General features: G+C 40.6%; 1 protein-coding gene across 1 annotated transcript in view; it reads right to left on the minus strand.

Annotated features, from left to right (window-relative positions):
• BARX2 (BARX homeobox 2) overlaps positions 1-18,703 on the minus strand; it is a 32,706-nt gene extending 14,003 nt beyond the window's left edge. Inside the window, exon 1 of the mRNA XM_086861443.1 lies at positions 18,309-18,703. Within this exon, the coding sequence (XP_086717569.1) occupies positions 18,309-18,519 (211 nt within the window). The 5' untranslated portion in view covers positions 18,520-18,703. The remainder of the gene's footprint in view (positions 1-18,308) is intronic.
• Positions 18,704-19,457: the final 754 nt, after the last annotated feature.

Here is a 19,457-nt window from a genome sequence, read left to right on the forward strand (position 1 = left end):
GGAAGTTTCTGGTCTTGGCTGCTGGGGATGGAAGGGGAACACTGCACTGAGACCCCAGAACTCTCACGGTATCTCAGTTTCAGTCGCAACAATTTACCAATGACAGACATGAGCAGACATCATGGGACACTGGGAGAGGTCAAATAGATTCCTCTGTCCAGATGGTGTCACTGGTCAAGGAGCAAGATTTGGACCCTGATGGATAAACAGCTCGTCCTAGCTGAGAGGGTGGAGTTTGATAGAAGGATAAGTCCTGTGTTGTTCTGCTCCCTGAGCATCTCTCCCTGGCCACTGCCCAAGCTTTGAGTCTTGTCTATATGGACCTTGGGCCAACACATTATGGGTATTCTTATATCCTCACACATCTGACAAATGATTCTGCCTTCTCTCAGGATTTCACAGTTTCTGGCCAAGTTCAAACATACAATGCCATGATTGCATAAATCAATCATCCCTCACTTCCTTCTCTGTTAGTTATTATCATAGCATCCATAAGCAAAAACCAGCCTTGGCCAGCTGACTGGCCATGCACACTAAAGCACTCTTTAGGTTTCTCAAACCCACCCTTGTGTGAGCTTCAGCAGAAAGTCTGCCATAAGTATCACTACCTCTTCCTGCCCCAAGGCTCTAAAACACAGTGCTGAGTGACACATGGGAAGAAAGAGAGTACAATTGTTTCTCAACACCAGACTCTGTAAATTTTGCCTGATGGATCTTGTGGAAAACACTTTTTCCTTCTCAGGAGAATACTGGATCAGTGTTTAAAATACACAGACGTCTCGCTCTTTTCCTCCCCACTGAAATGAAAAGGGGACTTCAGCAAGTGCCAGTGTTAACCTGAAACAGACCTGTCACATCTTGGCAAAGCCTCTGCCTCTTATAGCTGTGGCTAATAATTTCAACGGTTGCTTTATTAACAATTTTGCCCCCATCTGGACACATTTAGCAGAGAGCTTAATCTCTCTGAGTTGCATATATGATTATTTGATTTTGCATCTGCCCTAACACAGAGAAAACCCGTCTCTATTTCCTCTATGGACAAAAATAAACTCTGCGGACAATTTGTCTGAACAGCTGCACAAACAATGCAATTTAGAAGGATGCAAATGATACATGAGCAGGTTTTGTTCACAGCCTGCCTATCCTTTGTGGTTGCCAATTAGTTCAGTGGTCTTAACCCAGCTCTGGTGGCTGGGGTAAGGAGGAGAGATGCACAGGGAACAAAGATGAGCATAATGGAGATCCCAGTGTTATTCTAGGAAGCTGAAACCCTGTTAACAGAATCTAGAGCACCCTGGAAGAGGATTTCTTCCAAACCTGATCCTTTTTTTTAAATAAGCTGACTATGTTATAGCTTCCATAAGCACAGAGCATGGTTATTTTTATCTTCTTCACATCAAATAACAGCACACACATGTCACCTCACAGATCCAATCTTAACCGAAAAAGAATGAATTGAGGACAACTAAGCTTTCACTTTTTGGATGGGGAAAAATTCACAGCTGTATTTCCAGGTTACAGAAACTTTTCATTGCCAACCATTCTGCAACATAAAAATCAGTCCTGGCAACTTCATTCCTGAAGCAGCTTCCTTGACTTCAGGACTTCTCTGTGTTACATAATGTCAGTCATGAGCTGAAGATGTTGAAAGAACTATCAGTCATGGCTCCTTCTCATCCTCTACCTGCAGCCATGAGTGTCCCATATGGACACGGGGAGGTGGATTCTCCCACCAGTTATACCCCAGTCTCCCAGCAAACTGATTGATGGGAGCCCAGAGTGCTCATTCCAGGGTCAGTGGCAAATTGGGGTTTTCAGCTGAAACACAAAGTGAGTTTTACTCTTACAGAAATTCATCTCATCTCAAAATATAAGCTGAAATGTGTCTCAAAGATAGGCAGTCCCCAAAAGGGCACACCCAATGTGTAACCAATGAGCAGTTCCATGAGAAAAATATCAGAGTTGCAAAACACTTTGGAGGCATGAAACCAGGTACGTGCCAGAAAAGTGATGGCAAGGTTTTCCCAGATACCAGGCAGTCCATATCACAGCACTGACAGAAGGATGAGCCAGAGATTCCAGCTGGTGAGCTCCAGCTGTCCTGACCTCCTCCTGCTCAGAGGAGCTGAGGCTGCCCCCTCCCTGGAAGGGTTCAAAGCCAGGTTCGATGGGGTTTGGAGCAACCTGAGATAGCAGAAGGTGTCCCTGCCCATGGCTGGAACTGGATTAGATTCCAACCCAAAACCATTCTGGATTTCCATGATTCAATGATCAACAAATGCAAGCCCTCACTCACGTCCAACATTAGTCTGTGTGATTTTTTTCAGTTCTGATATGAAGTCAGTCAAGGAAATACTGTTTTCACATCCCCAGACAAATTTAGATTAGACTTTGGGTAGAGGTAAGGCCCTAATTAATCATAATGATGGAATTAGGTTTCTACAGTGCTCAAATTCAGCCTTAATTGTGAATTAATGCCCTTATGGACAGAAATGTTAGAAGGGTAAGTGTTGTTGCAAACAGCTCCAATCTAGAACTACAAACATGCCCCTGGAAATGCTCTGATTTAGGGATTTAGGTGGGAAATTTAGAGATTCAGATGGAAAAGCCTCCCTCCATCTAAGATTTGAAGTCAAAGCTTTGGTTATCACCCACCTCTGGTTTCATCAACTCATGGATTCACCTCAGAGTTTCCTATAGCCCCTGTCACTGGGAAATGCGGCATTGCTGTGTTCCACAGGGATGCTGGGGCTTCCAAAGCCAGTTACAAAAGAGGCAAAAAACAACACAGCCCTTTTTTTCCTTCACATGTAGGTGGTTGTATAATTCCCACTACCATAAGAAACAGCTCCAGCCTGGTGGGAATATTGTCACATTCCCACTGACTTTACTTTGCCCCATAAAAGCACCAAAATAACAAAGTTCTGTTCACTTAGGTGTAGATTTTGGGGAAATTGGACCTCAGGCACAGTATTTCCATCTCTGGCACTGCCTTAATTTTCAATCTTAGCCAACTCTCTGAATCCCACTGGACTTCTGTTTTCCCCACATGCAAAACAAGGGTGATAACCCCAGCCACACTAGTGATATGAAAGGACTAGAGGTGTTGCTATCTCCCAGCTCTCTGCAGACATTGCCCATTAATACATTGCATTAGTGCATTAGTGCTGTGTTGAAAACTCTCTTTTGTGTCACACAATTATGAAATTCCTTAATGTGCTATTAAAATATATGTTAATTTTGAAGGAATACATGTGTCCTGCTCTTGTGCAAGCAGCAATGTTTCCACAGGAACTCCTCCAGTAACAGGCACAGATGCAGTGTGTGGCTTTTCCAACAAAAATAGCTTTTTAAGATCAATTTTTAAAATGTTCTCCTCAGCTGCCAATTTTAACATGATGCTGATCTAAATAATTCTGCTGGGAATATTTTATGTATCCCCCAAATCTCACCACTACCAGACTGATTTGGCACTGCCAAGGGAAGAAGTGCATCTTAGATTTGGCATTTCCACATGCAAACAGACAAGGTCTTTACATTGACAGCGTTTTCATTAAGCTTGGAACTAGGGGGCTGTATCCCACTTGGAATATTATTAAGCTGTCCAGAGAACTTAGACAATTATTGGCAATTACTGCTGTCTGATGAAAACACCCAACACTGCTGACCCATCACATGAATTGGTTTGGTCTGCTCAGCAATGGCGTGATAGTTCTGAGGGAGCTTTTAAATTCTGAGACCCAACAGAGCTTATAACTCACATTTGGGGAACCACATATGAAAACTGTTTCAATTGTAATTTTTTTTTAAAACATCCTACTCATCTTCTCCTCTCTGTTGAAGTATTGATGCCATGCCCTCAGCTGTTTCTGTTTCCATCCCAGGAGATCTGCTGGGAAGGAAATCCAAGGACTTTCAGTTTATGTAGAGCTTTCAAAAGATTTACTTGAACACTGCATCTCATTTCATTGCCTTGAAATAGATTTTCTCCAATTAATAAAAAGTGCTTTTAAAAGTCTTTTTCTTCCTTACTTTAAGCCATTCTACAGAAGTTAAAGCTTTGACGTTAGATGGATGCAATACTGAATCCATACGAATATAAACATATAGCTGGTTAATAAAAAGGTGAGTTCTGTGTTTACTCTGTGTATTCCAACCACTGTAAACACTCTACCACCAAATTCTTTACACCTACAAACTGACAAAGAGGATGGAAAAATGCAATTGAAACTGCAGCAAAATCAGAAACTTATAATCTGATACAAAAATTGGCTCAAATACCTAAAGATTTCAAATTCTTTTAGTCCTTTATTTAAAAAAAAAATTAAGAAAACAAAGTTTAAGGCATTTGAATAGCTTGCCCCTTACAAATGCATAAAGTTTCAGAATGACAACACATTCCTACTTGTTTCCAATTCAGAAGGGAACAAAGTAAGAATCTTGAAGGGAAAAGAAAAATCCGGTATGAAAAAATAATTTTGTAAGCTGTCTTCTCACAGATTAAAAGGAGGCAAGGAAAAGGCAAATTTAAATTATTTTCTACTCTCTGTGGGTCACCTTTCATTAAATTGCTGCCAATGAAACACACTCCCACCAGGACGTTAACATCTAATTTTCAGTGCTGCTGGGGTGAGAAGCCTGAATAAAAATAAATGGCTTCTCCAATGAGACACATCATCCATTGTCAGCATGTAAAACAGCCATTAATCACAGCACAACCTGCTTATTATGGGCATTCAAGCACTGGCAATACAAATGCTTATAAAACAGGGGCTCCTTTCATAATTCCCTGCCCTTGTCTCTCAATAGTTTAGAGGATTAACCCTTTTGCAGTGAGGGATGGGCAAACTGGTTTTGCCTAATTCCAAACCAACCTGACATCATGGGTTCAAAAGTTCGACTTGAACTCAAACATTCTCAGGTGCAGTTTGTGCTGAGGGAACAAAGAGCTCAAGGGGAGGTAAGGGAAGGAAGATAGCAAAAGAGCAAATTGAAGAACCCTATGGGGCATGGACTAAGTGTAAAAATCCAGTAAGAGACAAAGGATGGATAAAAAATTGTGATAAAGAGTTGAAATTCTTGCAAAGTAATAAACACGGTTTTGTCTTAACACCTATCTTAAAGTGATTTGTGGAGAAGTCCCTTCCTACAGAATTCCCTCTGCTGGGAAAAAAACAACAGGATTTTACTTGTACTTAATTAGTACTCATGAAGAGCACAGTTAAACATACACAGACCCCACTGACCACATGACTTTGGGCTTCATTTCTTAGCAAGGGATTTTAAAATACTTGACACTAATGTGTAATGAATCACTATTTTTCTCTAAAAAATGGGAAGGATGAGGAATTCAGCTGGGTCCATGTCACATATGAATTCAAGGACAAAGCCCAGTAGGGATGGCCCAAGCACAAAGCACTGCCTGCAAAACTCTCATCCCTTCCCTGGACTCTGCAAAACCCAACTGCACTCAGTTATCCCTGCTACCAACACCGTGTGTCCCAAGCTGCCAGATAAATGAATGCTCAGCAGAAAATGGTCATTTATTTGCAGACTGATGCAATTCCTTTACTTTTTCCACACACCCAAAACTTCTATTGACTTCAAGGAGAAAATAAGTGGGGACAGGAGGGAAATCAACGTACTGAGAAAAGCAGTGTTTGGACATCTATGCAGCATGCAAAAATATCTAAGCCCCACTATTTACTGACAGTTGTAACAAGTGAAACACCCGAATGAAGAAAATTCTTGTGGAGAAAAACTAGATGAGGTGTGTATTTGAATTTTCTCCTGCGGTATAAACTGGCCCCAGGTTAACCAGAGTTGGTAATTTGTCAAACACTTAAGTTTGTCATCAACTGGACAGGTACTTCCAATGTTGGTATCAATTACTGGAGGCAAATGACCCATGATTGACTTGGGGGAAAACAAACATTTTGAAAAGACAAATTAATAGTCCATCACATTTTAAATTATACTAAAGCTACACACCAGGTACTGGAAATGAACACTTAACTTTCTTCTGGCTGGATTTTTCAGTTAATTAACATTGCAGCAATGGGTGGTGGCAGCAATTCCATTATAATTTACTCCATATGTAAGTCAACCCTTCAGAGGCATGACGGTACAGAGTAGAGAAGAATACATCCCAGCAAATCATCAGCAAGGAATTAAAATCAAAAATAGCTTGAGTTAAAAGAGACTCACAAGGATCAAGTCCAACTCCCAGCCCTGCACAGGGCTAAATCACACCTGAGGTACTCAGAAATACAGCACTGGCTCTACTTGCTACAAGTAGAACTATCAGGAGTTTTTCCAAGGTATTTCTTCTAAAGGAAAGGTTTTCTTTAAGCAAAGTCACTGTCAAGACACTGTGATGAATGAAAGGCTTCCCAGTATCCTTCACTCCTAAAAGAATTTTATATCCTGTAATTTACTACAGGAAAGCACCAGTTTTATTTTGTGGGTGGAAATTCAGAGATAAAAACCACCAGCAGGTGAGAGCTTCATTGATGTGTTTGCTTTTTCAAAGGCACCCCCAAAGCTGAGCTCGGTGGTGAGCCAAGGCTGTGCTGAGCAGTGTCTGTGAAGAGAGAACAGCGATGCTCAGGTTTTAAAAAGCTGCCAACCGATTTTAATGCGTTTTTACAAGTTGCATAATGATTAATTGTGCTAATATTGAAAAGAAAGAAAGAAGGCCTGAATCACAGAAATCAGCTTTTTCAAACATATTAAAGCCACAGAGTCACCAGTTGCCATCCAAGTGTCTCACTGCTCTCATGGCAGTCGTTTTGCTCAGTGACAGGGAAAAAAAGGGACAGTATTTTTCCATGGTAGGTGCCACAGAAGTCCTGTACTAACGTTTATCACAGCTCTGTCCCTTTTTCCTGATTAAAGCTGCTGGATGGGTATAATTTTTCCCCTTCTCCAAAGGCCAAATTTCTATTTCATAGTTGCCAACTCTGTAGAATGTGACAGTGGAAGCTATTAATTGATCCTTCTAATAATAGAAAACAAGGAAAACAGAAAGGCCAAAACAGTTACAAAAACTGTGACAGCACAAAAGAAAAGGAAATGATTTGCCAAACTGAGTTTTCCAGACCAAGGCCCAGTCCATGGAGCCAGGTACACAGCAGTAAGACACTCTAGCACTCCCATGGCAGCTGAGCATGCAGCCAAGTCATTTCCACACATGTCCAGCACCTCCATCCTCCACAAAGAACCTCTCACAGAGCCACAGTGATGTCATGTCATTAAAACCAGGCTCAGGCCCTATCTTTCATTTTAGCACAACTGCTACAAAGAGAGAAACCAAACCAGACCAATCCCACACCTGCAGAAGTACTTTCAGCACTTGGCATGGACTGGGAGATCATCTGTGCAGAGACATATTTAGTTCACCCAGAAATGGGAATGATCCCAGTGAACAGACATTCCCTGCTGTCTGCACAGCTTGCCATAACTCAAGGTTTTGATGGGATGGCACTTGGGATGTGGAGCTCTGACCCCCCACGACAGTCAGACAAATGCAAGGCAGGAAACCCTACATCTGCACTTGGAGCTGCTCCCTGGCTCTGCTGGAAAATGGACAGGGAGGAAAAATTCTGAGGACAGAATGAAAATAATCAATCCAAAATGTATTAAAAATACATAAGTTATCTTAAAGGAAGCCTGTGAATTACAATTTAAAAGATAACCTGCCAAACTGTGTGAAAACACCACCATACTTGAACTTATTTAAAAATCCACCCTTTTATCATGTAGATTATTTCTTTTTAAATAATATTTTGGATGCTATACTTTTGTTCAGCTGAAAAACAGATGAATATCCATAACCATTCCAGTTTTGGGATTAGCTCATGTAAAATTTCATTAATTTATGAGCTGATACTTACACAAGTAAGCTCTCTAAATCTTGACAATTAGATGAAACAGCAGCAGGATTTCTACAATCTCCTTTCAGTCATCTTTGCTGCCTCTTCTGATGCAATCACTTCAGCAGCAAGACAGTGATGGACAAATTCATCCACAGTATCAATGGCTGTGACATCTCTTCATAACACACAGGTGTTCTGGGGATTAGGCACCAGCCAAAGAGGTCTCTGTCACAGCCACAAGAAAAAGGCTTTTAATAGGGCTGTACAAATAAAATCAAATCAGTTGGGATTTCATAAATGCTTTTGTTTTAATGTAATTTAAGTGCTGAACTGCCTTACAGTAATGCACTTTAAAATGTTTACAGTTAAGGCATAATTGAATTTGACTCATTTTGGCCCTGATCCAGCTATGATTTAATTGGCTTCAGTGGGAGTTGGACTGGGCTCTAAGTAATTTTAACTAAAGTAATCCATCAATTGTTCCTCACCCACTTCATCAAACTCCTTCCTATCATTTATGATTGCTCTGTAATTTATTGCAACAAGGTGAAACTAACCCTTTTAATTTCTGGCACTGCTTCCTAACCCTCAGTGGAGAATTTCACCATATGCAGCCACCTAAACCAGACCTGCTCGAGGAAAGCCAAGAGCACAACACAGCTGAGGCCCAAACCTCCTGGTACTATCCACAGGAACCTCCAAATACCAGCTCCTCCATGGCTTAGTCACGACAGGAACAAAATGAACTGTTACCAAAACTGTCAAGAGGAGCCTTGGAACATAACAGGCAGAAGGGTGAAGTGAAATGCATTCACAAACACTCACAAATATTTCTGGTGAAAAAAATCCCATTTGCTTCAGACATCTCACCATTTTATTCTACCAATAATTACACTACTGGTTTCTATTTCAGGGGGGCTTGTCATATTTTTCCTCTTTGAGCCAAAGGATTAAACATCATCCAGAGAAACAGGCCTTCCATAAGGCATATCATGTTATGTGCAACATGCAATGAGACATTTTCCATAATAAAGTACCACCACTGATAATTTTATTTCAAATATGACAGGTTAATCTGTCATAGAATACCCTGTTTAAATAACCACAAACATATCAGGCACATTTCTCTGTCTTCTAAGAGGAAAGGACATGTTTTTATTAAAGCTTCAACCCTCCTGTGCTTGCACAACAGAGCTGTTTTTTAATGGCTCAACGTAGGCAGCTCTACACTGAATGTGGCAATTGGCACCTGCACACTCCAAGGTACAGGAACTTGTTGCTTCAACATTAGTTCTCAAGATGTCTATTAAAATTTAATGCAGATGAAATTCAACCCCTGTAAGGTAAAATAAATCCCAGTTTAAAAAAAAAAAAAAAAATCACTGGGAAAAGTAGCCATTAACTGCTCTGTGACTTGCAAAATATTCACTAAAAGAAATATCCAAAGGCAAATGGTGACCAAGTGTTTAAAGATGACTTAGTGACTATATGGAAAGCTGTCTTATTCTGATGAAAATCCTAAAAATGAGTAGTAAGATTATCCAAAATACAGGGCAAATATAAATACTTCCAATTCAACCCCTTCTCTGCATGAGTCATCCTGTTGGAGTCAGACAACGAACTACAGGAATAGAAACCAGTGGCATGTCAAAAAATTTACAAGATATGACCTGAACATACATATTTAAACACTGAAAGGTTAAGATCACTGAAAGGTTGTTGCTTGGAGAAAAGACCATATATTTGCAAATTTTCTGTTATCACATATCCAAAAGGAATTGCAATTTTGTTGTATGGGAAGTTCTGGAAAACTTTTTTCTTTCATTTATTCATTAAAAAAAAAAAAAAGAAAAAAAGTGTGTGATTTTTTTTAAGAGCAAAATGGAAAACAAAGCAGATTTGTCTGTTAAGGTTCTTTCAGGTTCTGAGTTTTAGACAGAGCTTAAGTATTCTGGATGTGTTAGCTTCAGTCTGAAGATTTTGAATATGAGTGCAGGGGTCCGTGTTCAGGAAGACAGAGGTTTTTTTTGAAAGACTGTTCTTCACCCTTCTCTTCAGTTACTTAAATGAATCTCACCTATTCCCAAACATCTGAAATACCTGCAGCTGGTATCTGGGTGTTCTGAGCTGTGTTCTAGCCAAGAAGAAAGGTGCATGAGAGGAAAAAGGAAAATACTGTAAAATGGAAAAGATTAAGTATTACTGTCTTAGCCATGTCCTAATACCAAATCTCTGTATTTTTAAAGATGTAATTAATTAAATTAAATTAATTAAAGTGTAACTTTGGGAATTCTGGACTAGAAATCTCTCAGATAAATTATCCTACAATCCTGGGAACCCAAGAAATAATGGATAACATCAGACATCAACTGTTCAGCTTCCATTAAATTGTCCTTGTGATCCTATTCTATGACAAACTTTACACAAATACAACTGAGATCACAAGATAGGTCCCAAATTTTCCAAGAAACTGTTATTTCCTATCAAGTGAAGCTCTTGAACATGTTCTGGGTTCTGCAATCCAGTTGGAGCAATTCTTACATAGAAATGACTTTAAATATTTGGGTGTAACTTTCTCTTATTGAAAAAAAAAATAAATAAAATTTTGCAATACTGAAAGTGACTTCATTGCTTTGCCAAATGTCTCATAAAAAGAAAGTGCCATAAAGTTTTGCTTCAGCCTTTAGAAGATAAGTTTTCAGTATTTTATTCCTTATTGAATATTTTCTCTGGGCTGATTTTGCACATACACACACTTTTTAAACCTCTCTCTTGTCAAGTTAAATTATAACATTTTGCTTTGCTCTGAACTGAAAAGGACACATAACCATTATTTCGTCAATCTACCAACAATCCAAAGCATTAATTTTTCTGACTTCTTCTATTTTCACTTGGATATGACACGATTTTGTACATGGCCTGCAAATGCAAACCCAGATTTCCAGTGGCTTCCAAGCAGGGCCGCAGTCACTTCTGACACTGGACAAGTTATCAAGGGCTGAGCAGAAGAAACACATCAGCAGAATCAAGCAATTAAATTATTTGAGCAACCAGAGCAGAGCTTTTCTCCAACCCAGCATTGGACTTAGAAAAAAACTTGAGCCACTGCACTGATCAAGTGCCTCCAGAGCTCAGTTCCTGATATGATGATCAATTCTGCCTCTACCATCCACTGTGTGCATTCCATGCAAATCTGCCTTCCCTACAGGCCTGCACCGAGGGCAGGAAAGTGACTTGGAGCTAGCTGGAAAAGCACAGATTTTGTTCCATCATCCAAACCTGCTCACAGCCCTCCTATCAGCAGAAAATCCACCCTGAAGGTGGATCAATGCCCCGATCCATACATTGCCAGAGTTGTGATCCAGAGAGCTGTCTGTCACCACACTCAGATGGGAAAGAAATATACTGTTCAACACAACAGAAGAAAAAATACAAAGTATCCTTAGTTACTGCCCTGCCCTGCTCCCCGAGCCTGGTGGGGTGATAGGAGCTCAACACAACGCATCATCTCTGAACATTCTCAATTCCTTTTTCTCACCTTCCCCAGCAAGGATTTTTGCCCTTGCTCATGCCTAGCTTGTTCTGAAGGCAGCAATGTTGGGGGTCATCGATTCTACAGGATGAGATGGTCTTTTCCTGCATTCTATAGGAGCAAGTTAAATAAAAGTCCTCAAAATAATAATGGCACTCGGTCTGCACTGCGCAGTCTCCATGAGCAGTGGCCAAATTGAGGACACTTTTAACAAAAGTGCTTCATTTAAACCTAACTCACTGTGCAGATGGATTTAAACAGTGCTTCAGTGCCAGCTGTGAGGCTTTAGAAAATGAAGCGTAGGTGTCAATTTTCCCAGTGGAATCTCAGATTCATTAATGCCTCCTATTATAGCATTCCTCCACAATGCTTATTCATGCCCAACCACAACCACAATGCTGATTACTTGCCACAGTAGGTTTTATTGCAATCACTGGGGTGTGATCTGGTATGTTCACTGTAGTTTTGCCATTAATTCCTTTTATTCACTATTAACAGTACTACTGAGATAAGACATCAAAAGACAGTCTTTGTTACAGATATTTTGATATCTACCACTGAAATTTCTTTAGAGACAGATCTCTCTGCTCAGTCCTGAGATCTGCTTTCAAATCCATATTCGAATCCGGGTTTCTGTCTGAAATGCCACATCTACTACTGCATATAATCCAACAGAGAAAGTTTACAGGCACTTCTCCAAGTATCCATTTATCATCATCCAGCCCATTATTATCCCCTGTATGCCACTTTTGGCATTTCTGAACTAGATTTTCTGCTAAAAACATCAAAACATTTAAACCCCAAAATGGCTACCCGTAAAAACACTAGTCTCTTTAAAATTAATTGTTTTGCCAAATCTACAGCAATTATGGAGGAATCCACTTTCAGTCCATAGGTTTGTTTCATTTACCTCAGTTGATAAACTGCTCCTCATCCACAGACAGGCATTCCCTTGTAGGTCTAAAATAGACCAGGAGTTAGGGAGAATTTGAGAAAACTCAGATTTTCCCAAAGTTGCGGCTGAATAAATCTCACTTCAGGAGCAGAGACACAGTTCTGACAGGAAATCCTGACTTTCCTGGGTTTTCAGAGACAGCAGTGTAACTGTGACTGCACCTTCTGCCATTTCTAGTCAGAAATGTCATCTCTGAACTATCTTATGTCTATTAAAAATACTCAATAGCTTCACTAATACCGGATCAAAGACATCTACAGAGGAAGCACTTTGTACTTCTCAGGATTAATAGAATTCTTTTCTAATATTGCCTTTACATTTTGCTACTCAACTAAAGAATTCTACTGATCTTTGTAAACTCAACCAAATAAATAAAGGCAGTTTTCAAAGTAGCTTTTTTTTTTCCTTCTTTTTCATATGTTTGCACAAATAATCAGCAAAAATCCCAAACAACCTTGCAGAAATGCAAATTTCCCCACGGAGACATTTTCATCTTTGCAATTTAGGTTGGCACCTATTATATAAACACACAGATTCATTTTGGCCTGCTTCCCTCAACATTTTGGGACACAGGTATTTCATGGACTCAGAAGCCATTTAAGACATGTAGATCTCCTGAGCACTCACTTCACACAGCACAGGAGCAGAACTCTTTCCAAGACCTTCTACTATTGCCTGGGATGCCACTGCATTCCCAGCAGTGTCCTGGGGGATGACAATCCAGCCCCAGCTGCAGATGCTAGGCTTGGGGAATGTGGGACGCACTCAAGGCCAAGTGAGACTGGCAGAAGGTGCCCCCACCACTCCACATCAGCTTTATTCAATGGGATTTATCCAGCTGTCATGTTCCAGACTGGAAACATGATGAATGGATGGCATCTCATTTTTCCCTGTGCTGGAACACACGCACTACATGGATTCCATTTTCCTTTCCCAAGCGTTCTGCCTTCCCCCAGGAATTCCATAAGCAAAACAAATGGCTCCCACTCCAATTTTAAGTAATGTCCCACAGCAAAAACAAGCCTTGCTCATATCGAGGCCTTTTGGAAGATAATCAGAAGGAATAAGATAACCAGAAGGAATCTTGTTGTGAGGTTGCGCTTAAAACCTGAGCTATTTTAAGTCACAATAAATCTATTTTCTCACCGTGGTTTCCAAAAAAGGCTGAAGAGAGTGGGTGAGGACCAGAAGGACCAAATCTCACACTTTATCTCCCAAGAAATGATCCCCCTAAGGCCCCAGCATGTGTAGGTACTACTGAGTTTCATCCAGAAAATATTTATATGAGGCAAATGACAGTTCATAAGACCTCTTCAGAATAACCAGCTCCCAACTGCATCTTAAGATAAAACAACAGAAGACAGAAATGGAACTGGAAGAGAAGAATTCAAGATTTGAACAATTCTATACTAGATACCTGCCTTCGCTAAAATCCCAACCACACACAAATCCTGAATGTCTTGAACTCAACCCACCCCCCACAAATTCAAACAAACTAAAGAATCCAATCACCAAATTAAAAATCCAAATAATAATTTCAAGAGAGCAAATAATAATTATTATTAATGTTCTTCAAAGGAAACTTTTTGCACAGACCAGCAAGCAGAGTAGTAAATTTTCAAAAAAGCAAAAAAACAAGTGGAGAAATTTAAGACTGCATTCACTTCCTTAAGTTGTGGCGCTTTTAAATGTACACAAAGCAATAGAATCCTCTTCAGCACAACTCCCCTAAAACCTAGGTAAATATTTTATATCTTAGCAGAAGATTCTCTCAGAAAATAAGCAAGGCCACACGGATCCAAGGTGCATTTCTGCCTTGCGAGGTGTTGTTCTGATGTAGCAATTAAAGAGGAATCAGCACAGCCCTACCTAAGACATGGACTAGTAAAAAACGTTGGCATAAACATAAAACTACTCTGCTGCTCATTAGGATTTAAATTATAAACCACTAAGATACATTTAAGTTTGAGGGATTTTTTATGAGCTCTGGAATAGGGCCTGGTACAAATGAATACACGGCACAGACAATTAACAATTTGCATTACCAACTTTGCTGAAATAACTGAACTCTGCAATTGAAAGCAACGTTATTCTTTTTAATCCAGCCATCTCAATTCATTTGGGGAGTTTAAAAAGTCCATCCTTTTTAAATAACAGTATTACTGATTACTAACACACAATGTCAAAAATTCCACTAAGACCAGAGGTCGCACCCAACTCCTCTCCACACCCCAGCCTAGTTTTCATTTTCAAACTATTTGAGTTCCTTTGATAAATAAGGAACTTTTCTAATTTGACCTTGTAATACTGCACACTGAGAGTGTTCTTTGATTCTTTATCATGCCCAAAACTAACAATAAGGCAACTGGATTTTAAATCTATCCCTAAGCCAAGGTAATAAAAAAATAGAGGAAACAAACTAGAATCAGAGTAGGCATGCTACAAATATTTTTAACTGAAAAATTATATAAAGGCAATTTCAAAAGTGACTCTGCTCAGTCAAAAAGCAACCATCGGCAATCACTGTAACAAACCAAGTACATGGACAGTGTATCGTTACGTTTACAAATTAATTAATTTATTGTGACATAACAGGAAAAGCCAATAAAAATATAAGTATCATGAAACAAGATAAATAGTATTTTCACTCAGCCATCACAGCCCAAAATGTCATACATCAAAATGGCATTAATCACCATCTGAAACTATTTCTGGTCTTTAAAATTTTAATTATAATGGCTCTGAGCCCACACTAGCATTTTGTTACAGATTTGATATTGGTTCAGCCTTGGTTTTTTGGCTCAATAAACACCATGTTCATATACCAAACTTAAACTAATAATGGAACATTTTCACAGGGAATTCCAGTTTTCCTTTAAAAAAAAAAATAAAAAAAATTGGTTGGGGCTTACTCCAAGCTCTCTTCAGCGGGAATCTCCCCAGCGACATTGGTGAGCTTTGCATTAGACCTCACAAATGCTCCTCACAACTAAAATGCCAATCTTTAATCTCAAGATGCACCAGAAAAGTCCCAAATGCTTCTTCCACCTCTTCTGCCTCTATTTGACAAATCTGTTTTGTTCCAATTCAGATACACTCGATCACAGCCAAAAGAAAAACTCTTTTCTATTGAGTTAGCAAAGTTTTCCAATCGCTCTTCACTTAACCAGGGATATTGCTGTACGTACGCTGCACACGTACAACATCTTATGTCCTTCAGCTCCAAATAAATTATAAAGACATATCGGCCTTCTCTGACTTCACCCATGATGAAAGAAATATTAACTCTTTAGCGCATGAAAATGTCTACAAACCCTGACTCCTGCCTTGAGAAAAGGCTGCTGAGGAGATGTTCAGCTGGAGTAACTCGTTACTCGTCACTGTTACAAATGCTCCCAAGTCCCAAGTGTATGATGGTACAGTAACAAATCTCTGTGGTTTAAGACTAATTTTCTTAGATCGTGAGATCATGCTCACTCCCTTCCTGATTAACTCTGGAGGCAAAGGAAACTCAGGCAGTAAGTTAAATGCCATATAGTTTTAGTATATAAATATATAGCACATATATAATGCTATATTTCTACAGCGTTTAGCCCCCAGGTAGTTTGGGAGGGTTTTTTTAGTTTATTTTCACTCTGTGCGCGTGTCTTTGTGGGTTTGGTTTTTTATTTTATTTTAGTTTATTTACAGATTTATATTGGATATTTTTCAAATTCTTTCACATTTAGGTATCTTTTGTGGTATTGTACATTTCTTAGCCAATAGTTTCCTTTTATAAAAAATAAAATTCCAATTTCCTAATACACGTAAGTCTTGAATTGCACCTGGACACCTTAGAATCTAGCAGTTTGGAAGTGTGGACTTTGGTAGCAGTTTCCCCTATGATTTTAATTCCACAAGCAAATCTCTCTCTGTACTTCACAAGTGCTTCAATTTCATACAGCTTAGTCCATTAGAAGCAGATATTCACAACATGGCCTGACATAGGGACAAGCCAGGGCTTGGGCTAGAAACACAACCTCGAGGGCAAATTCATTAAAGATCCTGGGCACAAAGAGAAATAAGGCTTTAATTGAAGAGTGACCAGAAGAGACTCACTAGCATCACCCTCAATCCACTACCGAATCATATGAGGATTATTAATGATTATTTACTGAATATATGTCACTCTTGCAATGACACTGCTAGCTATACTTGACCCAGTATTTTAAAAATCTTTCTCTTTTTTTCCAGAGTCAAACCAGCTGCTAGGAAGCACCTCACTCATCCAAAATCCAAAGGAGCTATTAAGTGACATTCAGACGTATTTTTTTATGCCGAGGTCGTTGTACATGCTTCTGAGCACTGATAATATCCATGTTACTACTCCTTTTGGGTGCTTTTCTAATTCTTCCTCTTTCTGTACAGTAAGAGAGAAAAGCCTCTTTCCTTGTCCTGGTGGATTGAGGTCTGCAGGCAGAATCGGGTGCTCCATGCGTCACTGTCACACACCAAACCCCTTCAGGATGTTTTGGCCAAGCACTGAATTTCACTACGCAGTAGCGAGGGATCAGCTCTCAAAAATTCCCTTGTCAGCAATATCTTGATTAACAACTAGTTCTTATATAAAATATGTCAGCAATTAGTTAGGGAAGGCAAGGGACGTCAAGCACAAATTGGCTGGAAGAAATAAATGTTGACAGAAGATCACATTGTTCATGCAACTTCTTCCCAAATGCTGGTCATCATGGGTCTTAATTCTGATCCAGCCTCCTAATCCCTCCTGGATCTTTATTAACTAGTATTTACAAAATAAATAGTGAGGTTGAAGGAAGATTTATGCTTGGAGCAAGGATTTACTCTACTTGTCAAACTCTTAGAGTACGCTAACAGCAACTTTTCTATCAGCACAGGTCTGCTAAGAGCTGAAAAGATCCTTCTTATGTATATTCAGCAATAAAAACCCACAAACGAAACCAGCAAACCTAAGCCAAACTACAGGCCTTGAGGTTTTAAACACAACCTAATACAAGGGCAAAATGAACTTTTTCCAGCAAAGAGGAGGAAAATAGAATTCTATGACCTTGAAATAAGTATTATTTTTATTGGTAATCAGTCCTTTACAAATATTTTTCAATAGCTAAGAGTTTTTGAAGAATGTATTTTTAAGTTGCAGTTTCATCATCTAATTTCTCTTGATACAATATGTATCACCATTGGAAGTATATGGCAGAAATCTGGAAAACTGCCTGCTTCACCAGAAAAGGGGAGTTTTAAAAATATTTTTTAAAATCTGGAATGTATTCTAAGAATACTATTTTTACTTTTATTGTGGATTTTTAAACACCCACATTAGACCAGTCTGATTGTGAAATTTTATAATGCCCATGGTCAAGCCCTGTTTGCTCACCGTGTTGCCTGTGCAGGGCAGAGCCGCTTGTGTGTATTTATTTGTGGTGTCTGCAAAATCTTTACAAGTATTTTCCCATCTTTCCTGTTAGAAATAACCTCCGTTCTTTCAAAAAAAAGAGAGAATTTAAGATAGAAAAAAGTGCCTCTATAGATTTTCTTCTCCTTTTCACAACATTTTTAGTAATTTCTTGTACTCACACAGACATAATGGAAAAAACACTGAAGATTTCAATGAGATGAAGGACGATTTCTACAGGAGCCGGACTCCGCAGAGCTCCTTAACTCGTTCTCATTAGCACTGGTTATATATGGGCTCCATGTACACCGCGACGGCGACTCGGCCGAACCCCACCACTACTCACTGCCAGTAACTACGGACTGATAGTAACCGAGTTACTGATCGCAGCTAACAGCGATGGCAGGGAGCGGGGATGGAGTGTGAAAGCCGGGCTGCGCTCAGGCAGGCCGTGGGGGGATGCAGCGAGAAGCGCGGCGGCCGCAGAGCCCCGGCCCCGCCGCGTCCTCGCTGCGGCCCCGCGGGGCTCGGGCTTACCGGCGCAGGAGTGCAGCGGCTTGGGCCGGACCAGGAGCGACGGGCACACGGAGTACAGGGAAAGTTTCTCGAAGTAGTCGCAGGTCTCCTTGGAGAGGATCTCGTCGATCATGAAGGTCTTGTAGCGCCTCCTGCCTGCCTTGGGCCGGCCGGGCACGGGCAGCCGCGCCGGGGGCTGCGGGCCGGGCTGGGGCTGGGGCTGGCCGTGCATGGCGGGACCCCTGCGGGGCGGCCAGAGCCGCGCCCGGCTCGCATGGGCTCCCCGGGCCTGTCCCCGCTGTGCTGAGCGCCGCGGGCTCCCCGCTATATAAAGCCGCCGATAAGCATCTCTCCCATTGCTCCGCAGCCTTTTTAGGAGGCTCGGGCTGTCAATCAGAGCGCCCGCTGCTCCCCGCCAGCACCATTGTTACCCTGCGCCGGGCTGGGAGGATCCGCCGCTCCTTTCCCCTCCCTGCTCGCTATTTTAAGATACTGGGGTGTGTGGCTTCTTCTTTTTTTTTTTTTTTTTTTCTTCCTCCCCCTCCTCCTCTTCTCTAGATTGTAATTATCTAACAAAGTTAAAATGCGGGCTGCCGGAGCAGAGCGACAGCTTTCCCCGAGCAGCGTGAAACCTATTCCCAAACCGCGGAGTGCCGGAGAGTGGCAGAGGGGAAAAAAAATCCTGTTTATAGGTGCCTTGCAGGAGCACCGAGTAGAAGTTCTTTTTCTCCGGAGCAGCATTACTTCGTACCCAAGTCTGAGATTATTTTCTGCCAGATCCCTGCTTAGTTCAGCTGGATTTTTTCAAACCCGAGCTTTCAGCCCCTTCTGCTGACGGGTGCTGGAGGCTTCCTCATTGGAAGTTTTCCTATCAGGCTGTGGGCTGAGCTGTATTTCTCATCTCATTCCGACGGGAATCACCAGAACACCCTACTCAGGGAAAGGTGTATCAGGAGGAATACTCCGGATTAACTGGTTGCTGTGGCTTTTCCAGAACCCACAGCCAGCTCACTAGCTTTAAAGGGGTAAAGAAAGGCTCATTACAGAGATTTGCCACCCCCTAAAAAATATTATTTGAAGGTTTTACACAAGGATTTAAATATAATCTGCAAAAAGTTATCAGCCATCCTTCGGTTCTCATGCTTTGGCAATCCAAATGGCAGCAAACTT

The sequence above is a fragment of the Cyanistes caeruleus genome, chromosome 23, assembly GCF_971803275.1.
Source record: "Cyanistes caeruleus chromosome 23, bCyaCae1.hap1.1, whole genome shotgun sequence".
Lineage (NCBI taxonomy): Eukaryota > Metazoa > Chordata > Aves > Passeriformes > Paridae > Cyanistes > Cyanistes caeruleus.